The sequence below is a fragment of the Octopus bimaculoides genome, chromosome 20 (assembly GCF_046866305.1).
Source record: "Octopus bimaculoides isolate indiv1 chromosome 20, ASM4686630v1, whole genome shotgun sequence".
Lineage (NCBI taxonomy): Eukaryota > Metazoa > Mollusca > Cephalopoda > Octopoda > Octopodidae > Octopus > Octopus bimaculoides.
Window position 1 is genome coordinate 37,250,974 of NC_142947.1, and position 15,578 is coordinate 37,266,551.

The 15,578-nt window shown below is 37.4% G+C and overlaps 1 protein-coding gene across 3 annotated transcripts in view; it reads left to right on the forward strand.

Moving 5' to 3' along the window:
- Positions 1-15,578, forward strand: part of LOC106873874 (uncharacterized) — a 43,288-nt gene that overhangs the window by 12,632 nt on the left and 15,078 nt on the right. Inside the window, exons 2-4 of one of the 3 annotated variants that reach the window (XM_089338379.1) lie at positions 8,423-8,534; positions 13,702-13,803; positions 15,432-15,558. Coding sequence is in view for 1 of the 3 variants with exons in the window: in XM_014921391.3 (XP_014776877.2) it covers positions 8,494-8,534; positions 15,432-15,558 (168 nt within the window). In the remaining 2 variants the exon portion in view is untranslated. The remainder of the gene's footprint in view (positions 1-8,422; positions 8,535-13,701; positions 13,804-15,431; positions 15,559-15,578) is intronic. The other 2 variants (XM_014921391.3, XM_089338380.1) reach the window with 2 other exon arrangements.

Sequence of the window (15,578 nt, forward strand, 5' to 3'; positions counted from 1 at the left end):
CATATAAACTCTATGGTTCATCAGAACAACACATCAGCTTAATTACCTCTGTTTTACTATCCTCTTTTCCATGCTGGCATGGATTGGATGGAGTTTATTGGGGCAGATTTTTCTACTGCTGGATGCCCTTCATGTTGTAAACCCTTGCCTGTTCGCAAGCAAGGTAATAATTCACCGTGGCCAGACATATTCTTGCGGAAGATTGGAAATGAATGACACTGCTTGTATGTAAGTGACTCTTATTTACAACTACCACAAGATGTCAAGACAAGGGGACACAAACACACACACACACACACCTAAATTGAAGGAGTGGAAAAGGTAAAATCCAGGCTACATATTTTTTTTCGCTAGGTGATCCTTTGATGTAATAATCACTCAATGAGGGATGCTCAACTTAGCTAATCATCAGGCTGAAAATACCTTAATTAAATGAAGGTTACATTGTTGCTTGGAATTTCCAGGTTAACTCACTGCATTGTTCCTTATTGTACACTGTCCACTTTTTGTTCTTCTGTAAGCTTCAAGCAGTCCTGCCATGGACTGCTTGAAGCTTACAGATTTCCTGCACTTGGATCCCTGGATTTACCCTTGTGTTTATGTGTGGGTATATGTGGGTGTAAGTCTGTATATGTTCTTATGTACAGGGGTTAGACAAAATAATGGAAACACCTTAAAATTTCAAACAAATTAATTTTAATATGGGGCAGGACCACTTTTGGCAGTAATTACAGCTTGAATTCTACGAGGTATGGACTTGTGCAAAGTTTGAATTGTTTCCAAAGGAATTTTCATCCATTCTTCAGCTAAAACAGTCTCCAGTTCTTGTAGTGATGATGATAAAGGATATTGACTCCTTACTTGTTTTTCAAAAAGGCACCATAAATGTTCAATAATATTGAGATCTGGGGACTGTGGTGGCCAGATAAGATGTTCAACTTCATTAGAATGTTCCTCATGCCGTTCAGTAACAGCTTTAGCTGTGTAAATTAGGGCATTATCATCCTGAAAGATTGCGTTTCCCTCTGGAGACAGTTCCGCAACCATAGGATGAATTTGATCAGATAAAATGCTTAAATAGTCTGGACTATTAATTCTACCATGAAGGGAAACCATTGGGCCAGCAGATTTCCAAGATATAGCCCCCTAGATCATCACAGATCCTCTTCCATGTTTAACATTTGGAAGAAGGCAGTCTGGGTCAAATGCTTCTTTTGGCTGTTTCCACACGTATACTCAGCCAGTGGTCAGAAATAAGGTAAAAGATGACTTGTCCGAGAAAATAACATTCTTCCACTGCTCTATGGACCAAATCTGTAGGTTTTTACTCCACTCTAAACGCTTTGTAATGTTTGTTTTTGAAAATAGTGGTTTTCTGATTGCAGTCCTCCCATGAAATCTGGCTTTGTGCAACTCCTGATGAACAGTTTTTGTGGAAACTGGGTTCTGGGGGTGGTCATTAAGCCCTGCAGTAATTTAGGGAGCTGTACTTTTGTGATGCTTTCGCGTAAGAGTCTCACAGTCCCTATCTGAAAGTTTTCGTTTTCTTCCGGAGTTTTGTTTCGACAAGGAGGTTTTTCCCTCTTTCTCAAAGGCTGTCATTACTTTCAAGACAATACTTCTTGATACACCAAACATTTCGACTGTTTTCGTTACTCTAGCGCCTGCCATATGAGCACCAACAATTTGACCTCTTTGAAAGTCTGATAGCTCTGTCATTTTAATAAATTTTGAATACCTTTTTCTGATGATATCTGAAAAGAAACAGAAATTTTAGCAAAACGTATTAAGCAACACTAATAATAAATCAAAAAACATAAAACTAAACAAGCTTTTGACAGTTTTATAGATATTTCAAAATTATGATGCTAGATGTTTTCATTATTTTGTCTAACCCCTGTATGTGTATATGTGTATGCTTGTAATCAAACACTCTCTATTTAAGCAAAAAATAAACTCTAAATTCACAGTTTGAAGACCACTTTCAAGTGAGAAACTTCGATCAGAGATCACCTTTTGTAAACATCAAATTATTAAAGTGGAAAAATTATCAGAAAAGCAACTAGAACTTTTAGTTGAAAAAAATTATTTTTTTATCTTTTACTTGTTTCAGTTAGTGGACTGTGGCCATACTGGTACACCATTTTGAGGGGTTTTCATTGAACAGATTGACCCCACTACTTGCGTTTTATTTCCAAGTCTGGTACTCATTCTATGTGTCTATTTGGCCGAATCACTAAATTAGAAGGAATATAAACAAACCAACATCAGTTGTTGAGCAGTGTGGGGTTGGGTGGTGGCAGACAGAAGCATAAAGACTTACACGCGTGCACACACACACTGACTTACACATACATAAATATACATTCATCTTTTTTCATTCTGAGTAAGTTAAGAAATGGGGATGTGTGATAATATTGTAAATATAATTATAAGTTTCCACCATATTTGAACTGCAGAATTGTCTAATATTAGGGGGTAAAAATGGGCATTAATACTCTCTAGAGTTGATTCCCACACATATTAATGCAGTCTTTTTTTTTTCCATCAGGGCTTTATTGGACTAATTTTAGACTATTTTCTGTTGCCAGTATATGCTGAAATCACATAATTATATTTACAATATATATGTATATCTATCTATCTATCTATCTATCTATCTATATAAACAATAAATTAATATACTTATATATATATTTACTTTAATATACAATTTATTTAAAGGACATAATAAATGTCTTAAGCACTACTAATAGTTTCATATGTTGAGAAATATATCAAACACATATGGTTTGTGCCTGATGAATATGTTTGAGATATTTCTCAACATATGAAACTAATAGTACCACATAAGACATTTATTGTGTCCTTTAAATAAATTATATTCATCTCTCACTAGATGGAGTACTTTTTTTGTTGAATTTTCTATCATGGAATAATACATTATATATATATATATATATATATATATATATATATATATATATATATATATATATATATATATCAAAATAAGCAACAGGATATCAAGAGGTGATGCAGCACAACCGTTTCAAGCAGCTTCATTTAATTGAACAATACAATCATTACATCAATTTAAATGCAGGGCTATCCTCAGCTGCATAAATAAATAAATAGAATTTTTTAATCAGTTGGACACGTTAATATAATTTTACACAAATGCTCAAGTAGAGCAAAATTAGGGAAAGAGTCCATGTTACAACTAATGTAGCTAAGAATATACTACACTTCTAAGAACTGTATGAAGTTTTTGGGGGTCATAGCTTGTAAAGGGTTGTGGTTCATTTTTAATTTGTTAGTCTTATTATCAAATCCACTACCAAATCCATTAACAAATTTCATACAGTTTTTAGAAGTGTAGTATTATTCTTAGCTACATGAGTTGTAACCTGGACTCTTTCCCTAATCTTGCTCTACTACAATGATTGCATTGTTCAATTAAGCGGAGCTGCTTGAAACAGTTGTACTGCATCACCTCTTGATATCCTGTTGCTTATTTTGATTTTATTCACCTTACTTTGAGTTGTACAAATAATACTGCACTTATCTGGTGCTTCAACGTAAGTACCTAATTCAACTGAATCTCTCTCTCTCTCTCTCTCTCTCTCTCTCTCTATATATATATATATATATATATAATTTTCCCAGAGGATGTAGCAACCGTTACCAATATAGCATAAGAACTTACCTTAGGAGATCATTAACTAGATTCCTTAAGGGTCGTTCTCACAGTTTATATTTATATTATAAGGTTTTTAACTTTTAAATTTTCATATTCAAAAGAGACAGAGACTTCAAACTCGATATATCGATTTATTCACCACTCTATGTTAACATTTCTGTGCCAAACTTATCCAGTGACTGGTCCATTGGATTTAGACGTTTGGCACTTCTTCAGGAGTGGTTACCATTCGAACAAAACACAAAAAAACACATACATAACTATTATTAAATCCTTAGAATCTCATTAGATTTCATCTTTGTTCGAATGGTAACCACTCCTGAAGAAGTGCCAAATGTCTAAATCCAATGGACCAGTCACTGGATAAGTTTGACACAGAAATGTTAACATAGAGTGGTGGATAAATCGATATATCGAATTTGAAGTCTCTGTCTCTTTTGAATATGAAAATTTAGAAGTTTAGAAACCTTATAATATATATATATATATATACCGCTTAATAATCTCAATGGAAGCAATGCAAGCGGAATATAGCTCACTTGGAGCACTACAACTCCAGTTTGTATTTTATATATATATATATATATATATATATATATATATGTACACAAATACATACATGCACTTACCATTAATTTTTTTTTTTATTAATCTTTAATTATGAATTGTTATTTCTTGTTTACTATTCTTTTATTCTTTTACTTGTTTCAGTCATTTGACTACGGCCATGCTGGAGCATTGCCCTAAAGGGTTTTAGTCTAGCAAATCGACCCCAGGACTAATTCTTTGAAAGCCTAGTACTTATTCTATCAGTCTCTTTTGCTGAACCGCTAAGTTACGGGGACATAAACACACCACCATCGGTTGTCAAGCGATGCTGGGGGGACAAACACAGACACAAACATATACATACATATATATATGACGGGCTTCTTTCAGTTTCCGTCTACCAAATCCACTCACAAGGCTTTGGTCGGCCCGAGGCTATAGTAGAAGACACTTGCCCAAGGTGCCATGCAGTGAGAATGAACCTAGAACTACTGTGCCTATGTTAACTGTTTAAGTATATAGACTAATCAATAGGTTCAGCTTCAAAATTAACCCTTTAGCATTTAAACCAGCCATATCAGGCCAAAACTGGCTGGATTTGGCCCCCCACACCTACCTCGCAATATCATTCTAAAAATTAACTGCTACCTCATCAAGATCTCAGAGCTGTGACATAATGCATGGTTAATTCAAAACAGTGTGAATAAGCAATATATTTGATAGAATAACCTGAATGCTAAATGGTTGATCTTATGAAATGAGACCCAATATGCCCCCTTACCCTTTATTTTATTTACAAGTCCAAGTGGATGCTTCCTCACTACTTGAATATAGTCGCCCACCACCACCGCCACCACCAAATTGTTTGTATCAATATATATATATAAGTGAATTTATCCCAGCTTCCTAGTATTAATTTATTCATTCTGTCATGAAGAAATGACTATAGGTTATATTCAATATGATTTGATATTACATAATCATTGTTTATATTCATGTTTTTCATCTTGTTAATTGATTATCCGATCCATATGTTGAAGAAACAGTTGTAACCAAAGACTAAAGGTGACACTAGTAACTTCTTTTTTTTTTTCCTTTTTTTTTCCTTGTTATACATATGTATATTTTATTTTATTTTTTTGTATTTTATTGGTTTCAACCAGAGGCTGTGGCCATGCTGGGACTTCATCATTAGTGTGATTGCATGTTTACTTCAAATTTACTTCCCAGCTCTCTCTCTCTGGAATTGGTTCTGGTAAAATTGTGAGATAGACAAAGCTGTTCCTCTTTGCGTTTCTTGCTGCAGTGTGGGATCAGTTGTTATTTCAGATAAAAAAAATTGTCTAAACATTCTTAGAACACTTCCACATCTACATCCCATAGATCTCTCTCTCTCTTTTTTTTTTTTTTTTTTTTTTTTTTTTTTTGCAGGACCTTTGAACTCTAAGCTGTTTCAGTATTATGTCCTTACTCTAGGTAGAAAGTGTTAAACCCTCCAGGGTCTTCCATGAATATCTTACTGCATATCCTTCACATCTTTGCTCTAGGTCTTAGAGCCTCAACTCCTTTATCTTCTCCCTGTAGCTCATCTGTTTCACTAATGCAGTCTTCTCAGTGTAGTAGTAGTGTTGGATTAACAAGGTTTCTGTTTTTTCATTGTTCTGAATGATCTCAGAATCCAAGCAACCATTTGCCAGCACCTTGTTGCCTTCTTCATATTATGCATATAGAATGACACATCATCACTCATGTAGATTCCAAGGTAATGCACCAACTGTGACTCCAGGATTGCAATACCCACTGGTTTTGTATATTCTGATTGCAATCTGTTTGTGGCTGGTAGCTAAGTGCCTGAAATTTTTCAGCATTGAACTGCATGGTGTTTTCTTTAGCCCATTTATATATTGCACTCTGGTAGTTTTATACTTTTGTGTTATGCTGGTGGCATGTAAAAGCACCCACTACACTCTCGGAGTGGTTGTCGTTAGGAAGGGCATCCAGCTGTAGAAACTCTGCCAGATCAGATTGGAGCCTGGTGCAGCCATCTGGTTCGCTAGTCTTCAGTCAAATCGTCCAACCCATGCCAGCATGGAAGGTGGACGTTAAACGATGATGATGATGATGATGATTATTAATCCAGTGGTTGGGACATGAATTAACATGAAATTTTGATGGGGAGACTTTACTGTAAATCACTTCAAAACAGGAAGTTTGTGTTATAAGACCAGAGGCAGTATCAGATGGGTTCATATCAGAAGGATAAAATAAGGCTGGGCAACAATTCACATGTAGAACAACTTCCAAGTAGTACTTTTACAAAATTTCCTGTCATGCCTTGTTGGCAGTTTGTGACAATCTCTTATTGATCCTTTTGAGACACTGTTTTGGTATGTGTAGCCAAAAAGACCAAAATGTTTTTTTTCTGTTGAGATTGAAAATTATGGGTGCTTCATCATCATCGTTTAACGTCCGCTTTCCATGCTAGCATGGGTTGGACGATTTGACTGAGGACTGGTGAAACCGGATGGCAACACCAGGCTCCAGTCTGATTTGGCAGAGTTTCTACAGCTGGATGCCCTTCCTAACGCCAACCACTCAGAGAGTGTAGTGGGTGCTTTTACGTGTCACCCGCACGAAAACAGCCACGCTCGAAATGGTGTCTTTTATGTGCCACCCGCACAAGCCAGTCCAGGGGCACTGGCAACGATCTCGCTCGAAAATCCTACAGGAGCCAGTCAGGCGGTACTGGCAACGGCCACGCTCAAAATGGTGCATCTCATGTGCCACCCGCACAAGAACCAGTCCAGGGGCACTGGCAACGATCTTACTTGGCTTGCCGGGTCTTCTCACGCACAGCCCATTTCCAAAGGTCTCGGTCCGTAGTCATCGCCTCGGTGAGGCCCAATGTATGAAGGTCTTGCCTCACCACCTCAGCCCAGGTCTTCCTGGGCCTACCTCTTCCACGGGTTCCCTCAACTGTTAGGGTGTGGCACTTTTTCACGCAGCTATCCTCCTCCATTCTCACCACATGTCCATACCAGCGCAATCGTCTCTCTTGCACGCCACAACTGATGCTTCTAATGTTCAGCTTTTCTCTCAAGATACTTACACTCTGACGGGTATTCACATTGACATTACACATCCAACGGAGCATACTGGCTTCATTCCTTGCGAGCTTACGTATGTCCTCAGCAGTTACAGCCCATGTTTCACTGCCATGTAGCATGGTTGTTCGTACGCATGCGTCATACAGTCTGCCTTTTACTCTGAGTGAGAGTCCCTTTGTCGCCAGCAGGGGTAAGAGCTCTCTAAACTTTGCCCAGGCTCAAAAGGATAAAGTGTCTAAAACTATTTTATTAGTATGTCAAACTACGTATACTCTTTACTCTCTTTTACTTGTTTCAGTCATTTGACTGCTGCCATGCTGGAGCACCGCCTTTAGTCGAGCAAATCAACCCAAGGACTTATTCTTTGTAAGCCTAGTACTTATTCTATCGGTCTCTTTTGCCGAACCGCTAAGTTACGGGGACGTAAACACACCACCATCAGTTGTCAAGCGATGGTGTGGGGACAAACACAGACACACAAACATATATATAGATACATATATACGACGAGTTTCTTTCAGTTTCCATCTACCAAATCCACTCACAAGGCATTGGTTGGCCCAAGGCTATAGTAGAAGACACTTGCCCAAGGTGCCACGCAGTTGGAATGAACCCAGAACCATGTGGTCAGTAAGCAAACTACTTACCACACAGCCACTCCTGCACCCATCAAAAAATATGGAACACTTCACAAATTTGCGTGTCATTTTATCTGCTGAAAGATGACCTCTGGCTATTATACTTCAAAACATTTGTTTCATCAGGCTGATGGATCAGCCTCAGAGTTTTTTCAGCTTGTATCACTTAGTCTGATCAATTGACCAGGATGTCCCAAGAGGGTTAATTCAAGTCCCTTTGGTATGTTACAAGAACTGTTCGATTGTTAATTGTCAAATGTTTCTCATTTTCATATTCCAACCAAAATCAGTCTTTGGAAACTTAGATACTTTTTCATTGAATTATTTCTTCAAATCTAGTAATATGTTTTTTTCCTATTGATAAAATGTTATTTCTACATAAAACAATGAATAGTACAACTTATAAGGCACCCTGTCCATTGCAGAATATTGATGTATGCAGCAGGCGAAAATACATTGCTAATATGTAGACGTGACATGGCTTTTTAGAACAAAGATGGAAAATAGGTTCAAAATTACTCAATCAACAATAGAAAGGTAAGTGTGTGTATAGTGATTCTTTGTGAATTGAATTTATGTCTGAAATTATCAAAACATTTGGTAAGGCATTTTGTGTTAATCATTAAATAATTGAACTTCTACAAGCTTTTTAATCAGTAGTTTTGAGCCTTTAGCTTTCAGATTACTGTCATGCCAGACAAAATGTTTAGCATTTCCGTCCATCTTTACATTCTGAGTTCAAATTCTGTTGAGGTTGACTTTGTCTTTCATCCTTTCGGGGTCAATGAAATAAGTGTCAGTTGAGCACTGGGTTCGATGTAATGTGACACCAGCAGGAGGACTTTTTATGTGGCACCAGCACTGGTGCTTTTTACATGGCATCAGCACCAACAAGGTCACTGAGTAACTTCTAAGACAAAAACCCCTTCAGCTAGGAAGGCAGCATTAAGTAAGGTGATTTAGGATATCGATTCTGCTGTTGTGGATGGGTCTCCTTAAGTACTATTCCCCTCCCCTTAAAATTTCAAGCCTTTTGCCTAACGGAGAAAGGATTATTTTTTAACTTATCATGCATTATCTTGTAGTTTTGAAATTTTGATAGTATCATCATCATCATCATCATCATCATCATTTAACGTCCGCTTTCCATGCTAGCATGGGTTGGACGATTTGACTGAGGACTGGCAAGCCAGAAGGCTGCACCAGGCTCTAATCTGATCTGGCAGAGTTTCTACAGCAGGATGCCCTTCCTAATGCCAACCACTCTGAGAGTGTAGTGGGTGCTTTTACGTGCCACCGGCACGAGGGCCAGTCACACGGTACTGGCAACGGCCATGCTCAAAAGGTGTTTTTTTTACCTGCCACCTGCATGGGAGCCAGTCCAGCGGCACTAGCAACGACCTCGCTTGAATGATTTTCTAACATGCCACCAGCACAAGTGCTAGAAGGCAACACTGCTTGTTTATTTTTAGAATGACATTGTAGGGTAGGTGTAAGAGGCCAGATCTAGCTGTTTTGAACATAAAACAGATCAAAAATTTCAGATACATATGGCTAGTTTAAATACTAAGGGTTTAAATTGTAATCAACTATATATTTGGTTAGACTTAATTATTGTAAAATGAAATGTTCTGGGCTACAATAGAAAATTTAAAATGATATTCATTTGTTACAAATTGGGAACCATTTTAAATTAAACCTGTATCCAATATCTGTGAATTAACTAATAGCAAGCAATTACTTTGCGAGGATATTTGTTTAGATTAATAATTGATTTATATTGGAAAATTATTAATCATAATCTTGATGTACATCAGAGTCTTCATCATCATTATCCTGATTGTTTTTATATCTGCTTTTTCCATGGTGGTATGGTTTAAATGAGACTTCTTGTGTCTATTCTGTACCTGACTTGACTGGTCTTTAAAACATCATACAGTCAAGTGGCTAGCTATTTTGTTTATGTGACATGTGCACAATCATTACCACAGCCCGAGTGCAGTGTCGGTACGGAGTCACAGAGTCAAGCATGCATGTGGATAGACAGACACATATAAGTATGATGGTGTGTGGTCTAATGATGATGATGGTGTTGAACTCCTGATTGTAGAGTGTTAGGTCCAGTTCATGAACCAGGCAGAGAGCATTATGTCTTGTCAGGCTGTACCAGTCTAATTCAACTAAAAGCAAGTTCCATTAGTAGCTGAGCTTAATATTGTGGCTGACTGGCAGACAGGCATCCTGTCTGAGGTGGATGTCTTGTATTCCCAATTGCTTCTACACTCCAGAAACGAAAATAAACTCCATCCTAAGGACTTTATATGCTTGAAACAAACTAACTTATGTCAGTTATTAGTGATGGAGGTTGCATTATTACTGAATGAGTGTGTGGGTTTAGCCGTCTGGTTACTTCGTTTAAACTGAATCTTACTGCTAAACTCTTCCTAACCTTGAAACCCCTAGTGCCATCCCATACTTACTGTTTAAAGGGTGGCATGCTGGCAGAACCGTTAGCTTGCCAGACAAAATACTTAGTGGTATTTTGTCCATCTTTATGTTCTGAGTTCAACGGGGTTGATAAACTAAGTTACCAGTGAAACACTGGGGTCAATGTAATCGAGTGTTCCCTGCCCCCCAAAATTTCAGTTCTTGTGCCTTTAGTAGAAAGGATTATATTATTATCATATTCATTATTATTACTATTATTATTCAGGCATGAGCTGGCAAAATTGTTAGCACTCCAAGCAAAATGAGTAGTGGTATTTCATCCATCTTTACATTCATTCTGAGTACAAATTCTGCCGAGGTCAACTTTTACTTTTCATCTTTTCTAGGGTCGATAAATTAAATATCAGTCAAGTACTGTGGTCAATGCAATTGACTATCCCTTTCCCAAAACTTCAGGCCTTGTGCCTATAGTAGAAAGGATTGTTACTGAGTGACAGTCTTTATATCCTACTCTATTGGAGTGCCGTAATGCTGCAGCATTTGTCCTGAGAAAGTCTCTTGCATAGAAGCACAGAAATAGCAGTAACAGATGGGAAACTGTCCAGCATTGTTGTTGTTGTTGTAATGGCATTCACCTGAGAGGGCTTAAGCCAACTCTCATTCAGTTCACTGCGTCACGGGTGAGTTCATAGGAGTTTCAAAGGATGATCAGAGTCTGTGAAAACAGTTCCCATCTGTATTTGTAAACCACGATACACAACTGGTGGCAGGTCATCCTTGTGTTATGCCTTCTTACTGCAGGATGCCTGCTGATGTGATCCAGCGCCACCAGGAAGCCAATGGGTTCCAGAACAGACGCTGCCTGAAACTCACCATTGCCCTCTAGTGAGCTGGGTTGCAGCCCTGGGGCCGCCGGTGTCAGACCTGTCCGCCTTGGGTGGTCCTACCAGGAACTCGAAGTCCCTGATGGCATAGCTCTGACACTCACTCCTTTAACCTTCCCACGATGATGAGGTCAAGAGATGGACTTTGAGGAAGGACTGTCCTGCATTGGTTGTGGAACTGCTGTATCACATGGTTTCAGTGTTCTTTGCACCTCATCAGCAGCAGATATATATATATATATATATATATATATATATATTCTTTTACTTGTTTCAGTCATTTGACTACGGCCATGCTGGAGCACCACCTTAAAGGGTTTTAGTCAAAGAAATTGATTCCAGGACTTATTCTTTGTAAGCCTAGTACTTATTCTATCAGTCTCTTTGCTGAACTGCTAAGTTATGGGGATGTAAACACACTAACACTGGTTGTCAAGCGGTGATGGAGTGGGGGACAAACACATCTCCTTCATCTCAAAGATACACACACACACATACAATGGGCTTCTTTCAGTTTCTGTCTACCAAATCCACTCACAAGGCTTTGGTCGCCCTGAGGCTATAATAGAAGACACTTGCTCAAGGTGCCATGCACTGAGACTGAACCTGGATCCATGTGGTTGAGAAGCAAGCTTCTTACCACACAGCCACGCCTATGCATACATGTGTAAAATCTTATTTAATACATTTGTGGACACTCAGACGTAGGAAGCCCTTTCACAGCTAAAATAAAAAATTCTCCCCACAGACAACGTGTGTGAAAACACATTGGGCCATTAATGACATTATCAGGTTGTAGGACACATGTATGTCTGTGTCATCAATTTTCATCAGCCAATCTTATATCAGCAAGCTGGCAAAATCGTTAGCGTGCCAGACAGAATGTATAGCAGTGTTTCAACCATCTTTATGTTCTGAGTTCAAATTCTGCTGAGGTCGACTCTGCCTTCATCCTTTTTGGGGTCAAGAAGGAAACCCCCCAAAAAAACATAAAACAAAATGATGAAGACTAATCTCAGGACCTTGTACTTCACAGAAGAGGTGAGAAAGGGGCTGGAATGTCTGGCAAGATGAGGTTCTTGAGAAGCCCCACCCACCACTGCAAAACTGAATTCTGCAAACACTGTATGCATATATATATATATATGTGTGTGTGTGTATATATATATATATATATATATATATACACACACATATATATATACACGCCCTGCCCTGCCCTGCATATCTATATATATATATATATATATATATGTGTGTGTGTGTGTGTGTGTACAAATGGGCATCTTACTCCATCTCCTCCTTATATATATCTCCCCCATCATACCATTTTATTTTTTCTTGCTTCCTGAAATGATTTCACTTGTTAGCCATTCTTCATCCATTAATTATTACATGTATGTATACATATATGTGTGTGTGCATGCATGCATGCATACATACACACATGTACATCATCATCATCATCATTATTGTTCGTATTCCATGCTGGCATGAGTTGAACAGTCTAACAGATTCCAATAGATCAGAGGGCTGTGTCGTGCTCCAGTGTCAGTAATGGTTTCTATTGTTGGATGAGATTCCTAATGCCAACCATTTTACAGAGTGCGCTGGGTGCCTTTTTCTGTCACCAGCACTAGTGAGGTTGCCGAATAGGTCACAAAACAAGACCCCGTTGTTTAGGAGAGGCTGTAGTATTGAAGGGGATGGCTTTATGCCAGATGTTGAAAGGTAAGAGTATGATGGGGGATAAGAACAGCAGGTATATTGCTATAGAAGAGATACGTGGCTACCATAGCAAGAAAAAGGGAGTGATGATAAGTTGTCACAATGTACCCCTAAGGTCGAAGAGGGTCAATGTGATGGGGACAGGGACAGAGGGTACAGGTGAGGTAGTTTGGGATAGAGGAGCAGACAAGTTTACAAGAGTGTGAGGTGAGTGGCATATGGTTAGAGAAGGAGATATAGGTGATGTGGTGGACAGCAAACAGGGTAGGGTGCATTGTCAGTTGTGAATATCATTTTGGGGGAAGGTGAAGGAAACGGGAGTGGGTCAGGAAGGGGCTGATATGAGATGATGTTTGATAGTGATACTCTGTAAAGTGGCTGGTGTTCGGAAGGGCGTCCAGCCATAGAAACTGTGCCAAGTCAGACTGAAGTCTGGTGCAGCTCCCCAGCTTGCCAGCACTGGTCCAACCCATGCCAGCATGGAAAACATACGTTAAATGATGGTGATGATGATAAGAGGATATTGAGAATGTGAGATGAATGAATGCCAAAGGGAAGTGGATCCAAGGAGAGGAGAACTAGTTACGTATAAATGTGGGGAATGAAATTTGTGCATCTCTGCATTCATATAATTATAATTACAGAAGCTGAGATTCATCAGTGTCCACTGTCTTCTGAAATGATTTTGTGGACATTCTGAACAGCTCCATCTGCTTCAAACTTATCACTAATTGATGCTAATTCACGTAGGTGGATTTTTCTGAAACTTCCTCTTAAACTGTCTTTGAACTTTCATTATGGTTCCAAACTTCCAGTAGCATTGTAGGATAAATTTTTTTCTTTGTTCAAAGCTTAGCTGGGTTCTTTTCATTATTTCTAATGGGTCAAATCTGAAAAGAAATGGAAATTGAGTGAGTTATCTGCTGTTAAAGTTTGTTTACCATGTACCCAGACCTTCTCATAATAATACTTAAGACTTTATTCAAAACTTTTGAATAAAGTTTTTGTAAATCAGGAATTTCTTCAGCTTACCTGTTTTTTCATCTCAAAATAAAAAAATGTTGGAATGGTTCTTGTAAGTAGTTAGTTTGATGTCAGTTGTATGTGTTAATTGATTTTGTTTTATACAGCTTTTAGCCATTTGAAATCAAACTTAATATTAATACACTTATGAACATTACTCATAAATCCAAAACAATTCTTCTTGAAGTATTAATGTCCTCCAATTATTATTTGTTCAGTATTGTCTCTTGCTGTAATGCAAACCTCCATTATTTCTCTTGAATTTTAGTAATTCTTAGTAACTAAGTTTCTAAATAGTGAGCATTTCAAAGTGGTACCACTAATTAACCCTCTTGCATTTTAGATTATTCTAATGTAATGCTTATTTATTCACATTATTTTGAATTAATCATGCATTATCACATGGTTTCAAGATTTTGATGATGTGCTTGTATATTTTTAGTATGACATTGTAGGGTAGGTGTGAGAGACCAAATCTTGGCAGTTTGAACATAAAACAAATAGAATATTTGAGCCAGATTAAATGCTAAAGAGTTTAATATTAAAAATTTCTCAACAGTAAAAAAATCTTTATATTCGTATTTCTTTTCATTAATGCTATCAGATGTTAAGATTTCTTTATATGTAATTACTGTCCATATGCTCTTTTTTTTTTTGCCCAAATATATTTATTGCTTTGGTAGTTTCGTTTAACCCATTACCTACCAGTGATCTCATATGAGATCACTTAAAAATTACAAATTTCATAATTATCTGTCAATATTTACACATATCTAACCTTTTTGCTATATCTACTAGGTATATTTCTCTGATATTCAAATGAGGTTTGCTAATTTTTCACCCAATATCTCGCTTATTTCTATTTAAAATGTTATTTTGATCATTCCAGCGTGTTTCTAAGGCTGTTTTATGCTAGAAATCAAAGTTTCATAAAAAAAATTCCAGTTAATAGAATTATGGGAGGTAATGGGTTAACACTTTACCAAGTAAAACTCAATTTGCTGTATAAAATTCTAGTTTTATATTTTGTTGTCAAGCAGTCACATGAAAATAACTTCACTTACCTTATTTGATGGCATATACATCACACTTTCTGTTTGCACCCAAAATGTCTCAAAAAATTGCCTTAGGTCCTATATATGAAGTTGAGCCTCCCATAAGTTTTAGTGCACTAAAATCTTTTTCCAAAAGTATGCTTTACTGAAATTGGAATGCATCTAATAAGCCCATGTGTCTTTTATGACATTAAATATGATGATTTTAGAATAGAATTATAGCTTCTTTTGAAAGATATTTTATTTTCTAAAATCTTTATATATAAGAATTTCCTCTTTATTTTGTGAATTTCTAGTACCACTGAACAAGATCAGAAACGCATTATTCACAACAATTCTGAAAAGCAGCGGAAAGAGAAAATCAAGTCTAAAATTGAAAACATTGGTCACCTTTTGCCCCGAATAAGAAATAATGAAAAGCAGGTACTATTTTTACTTAATGT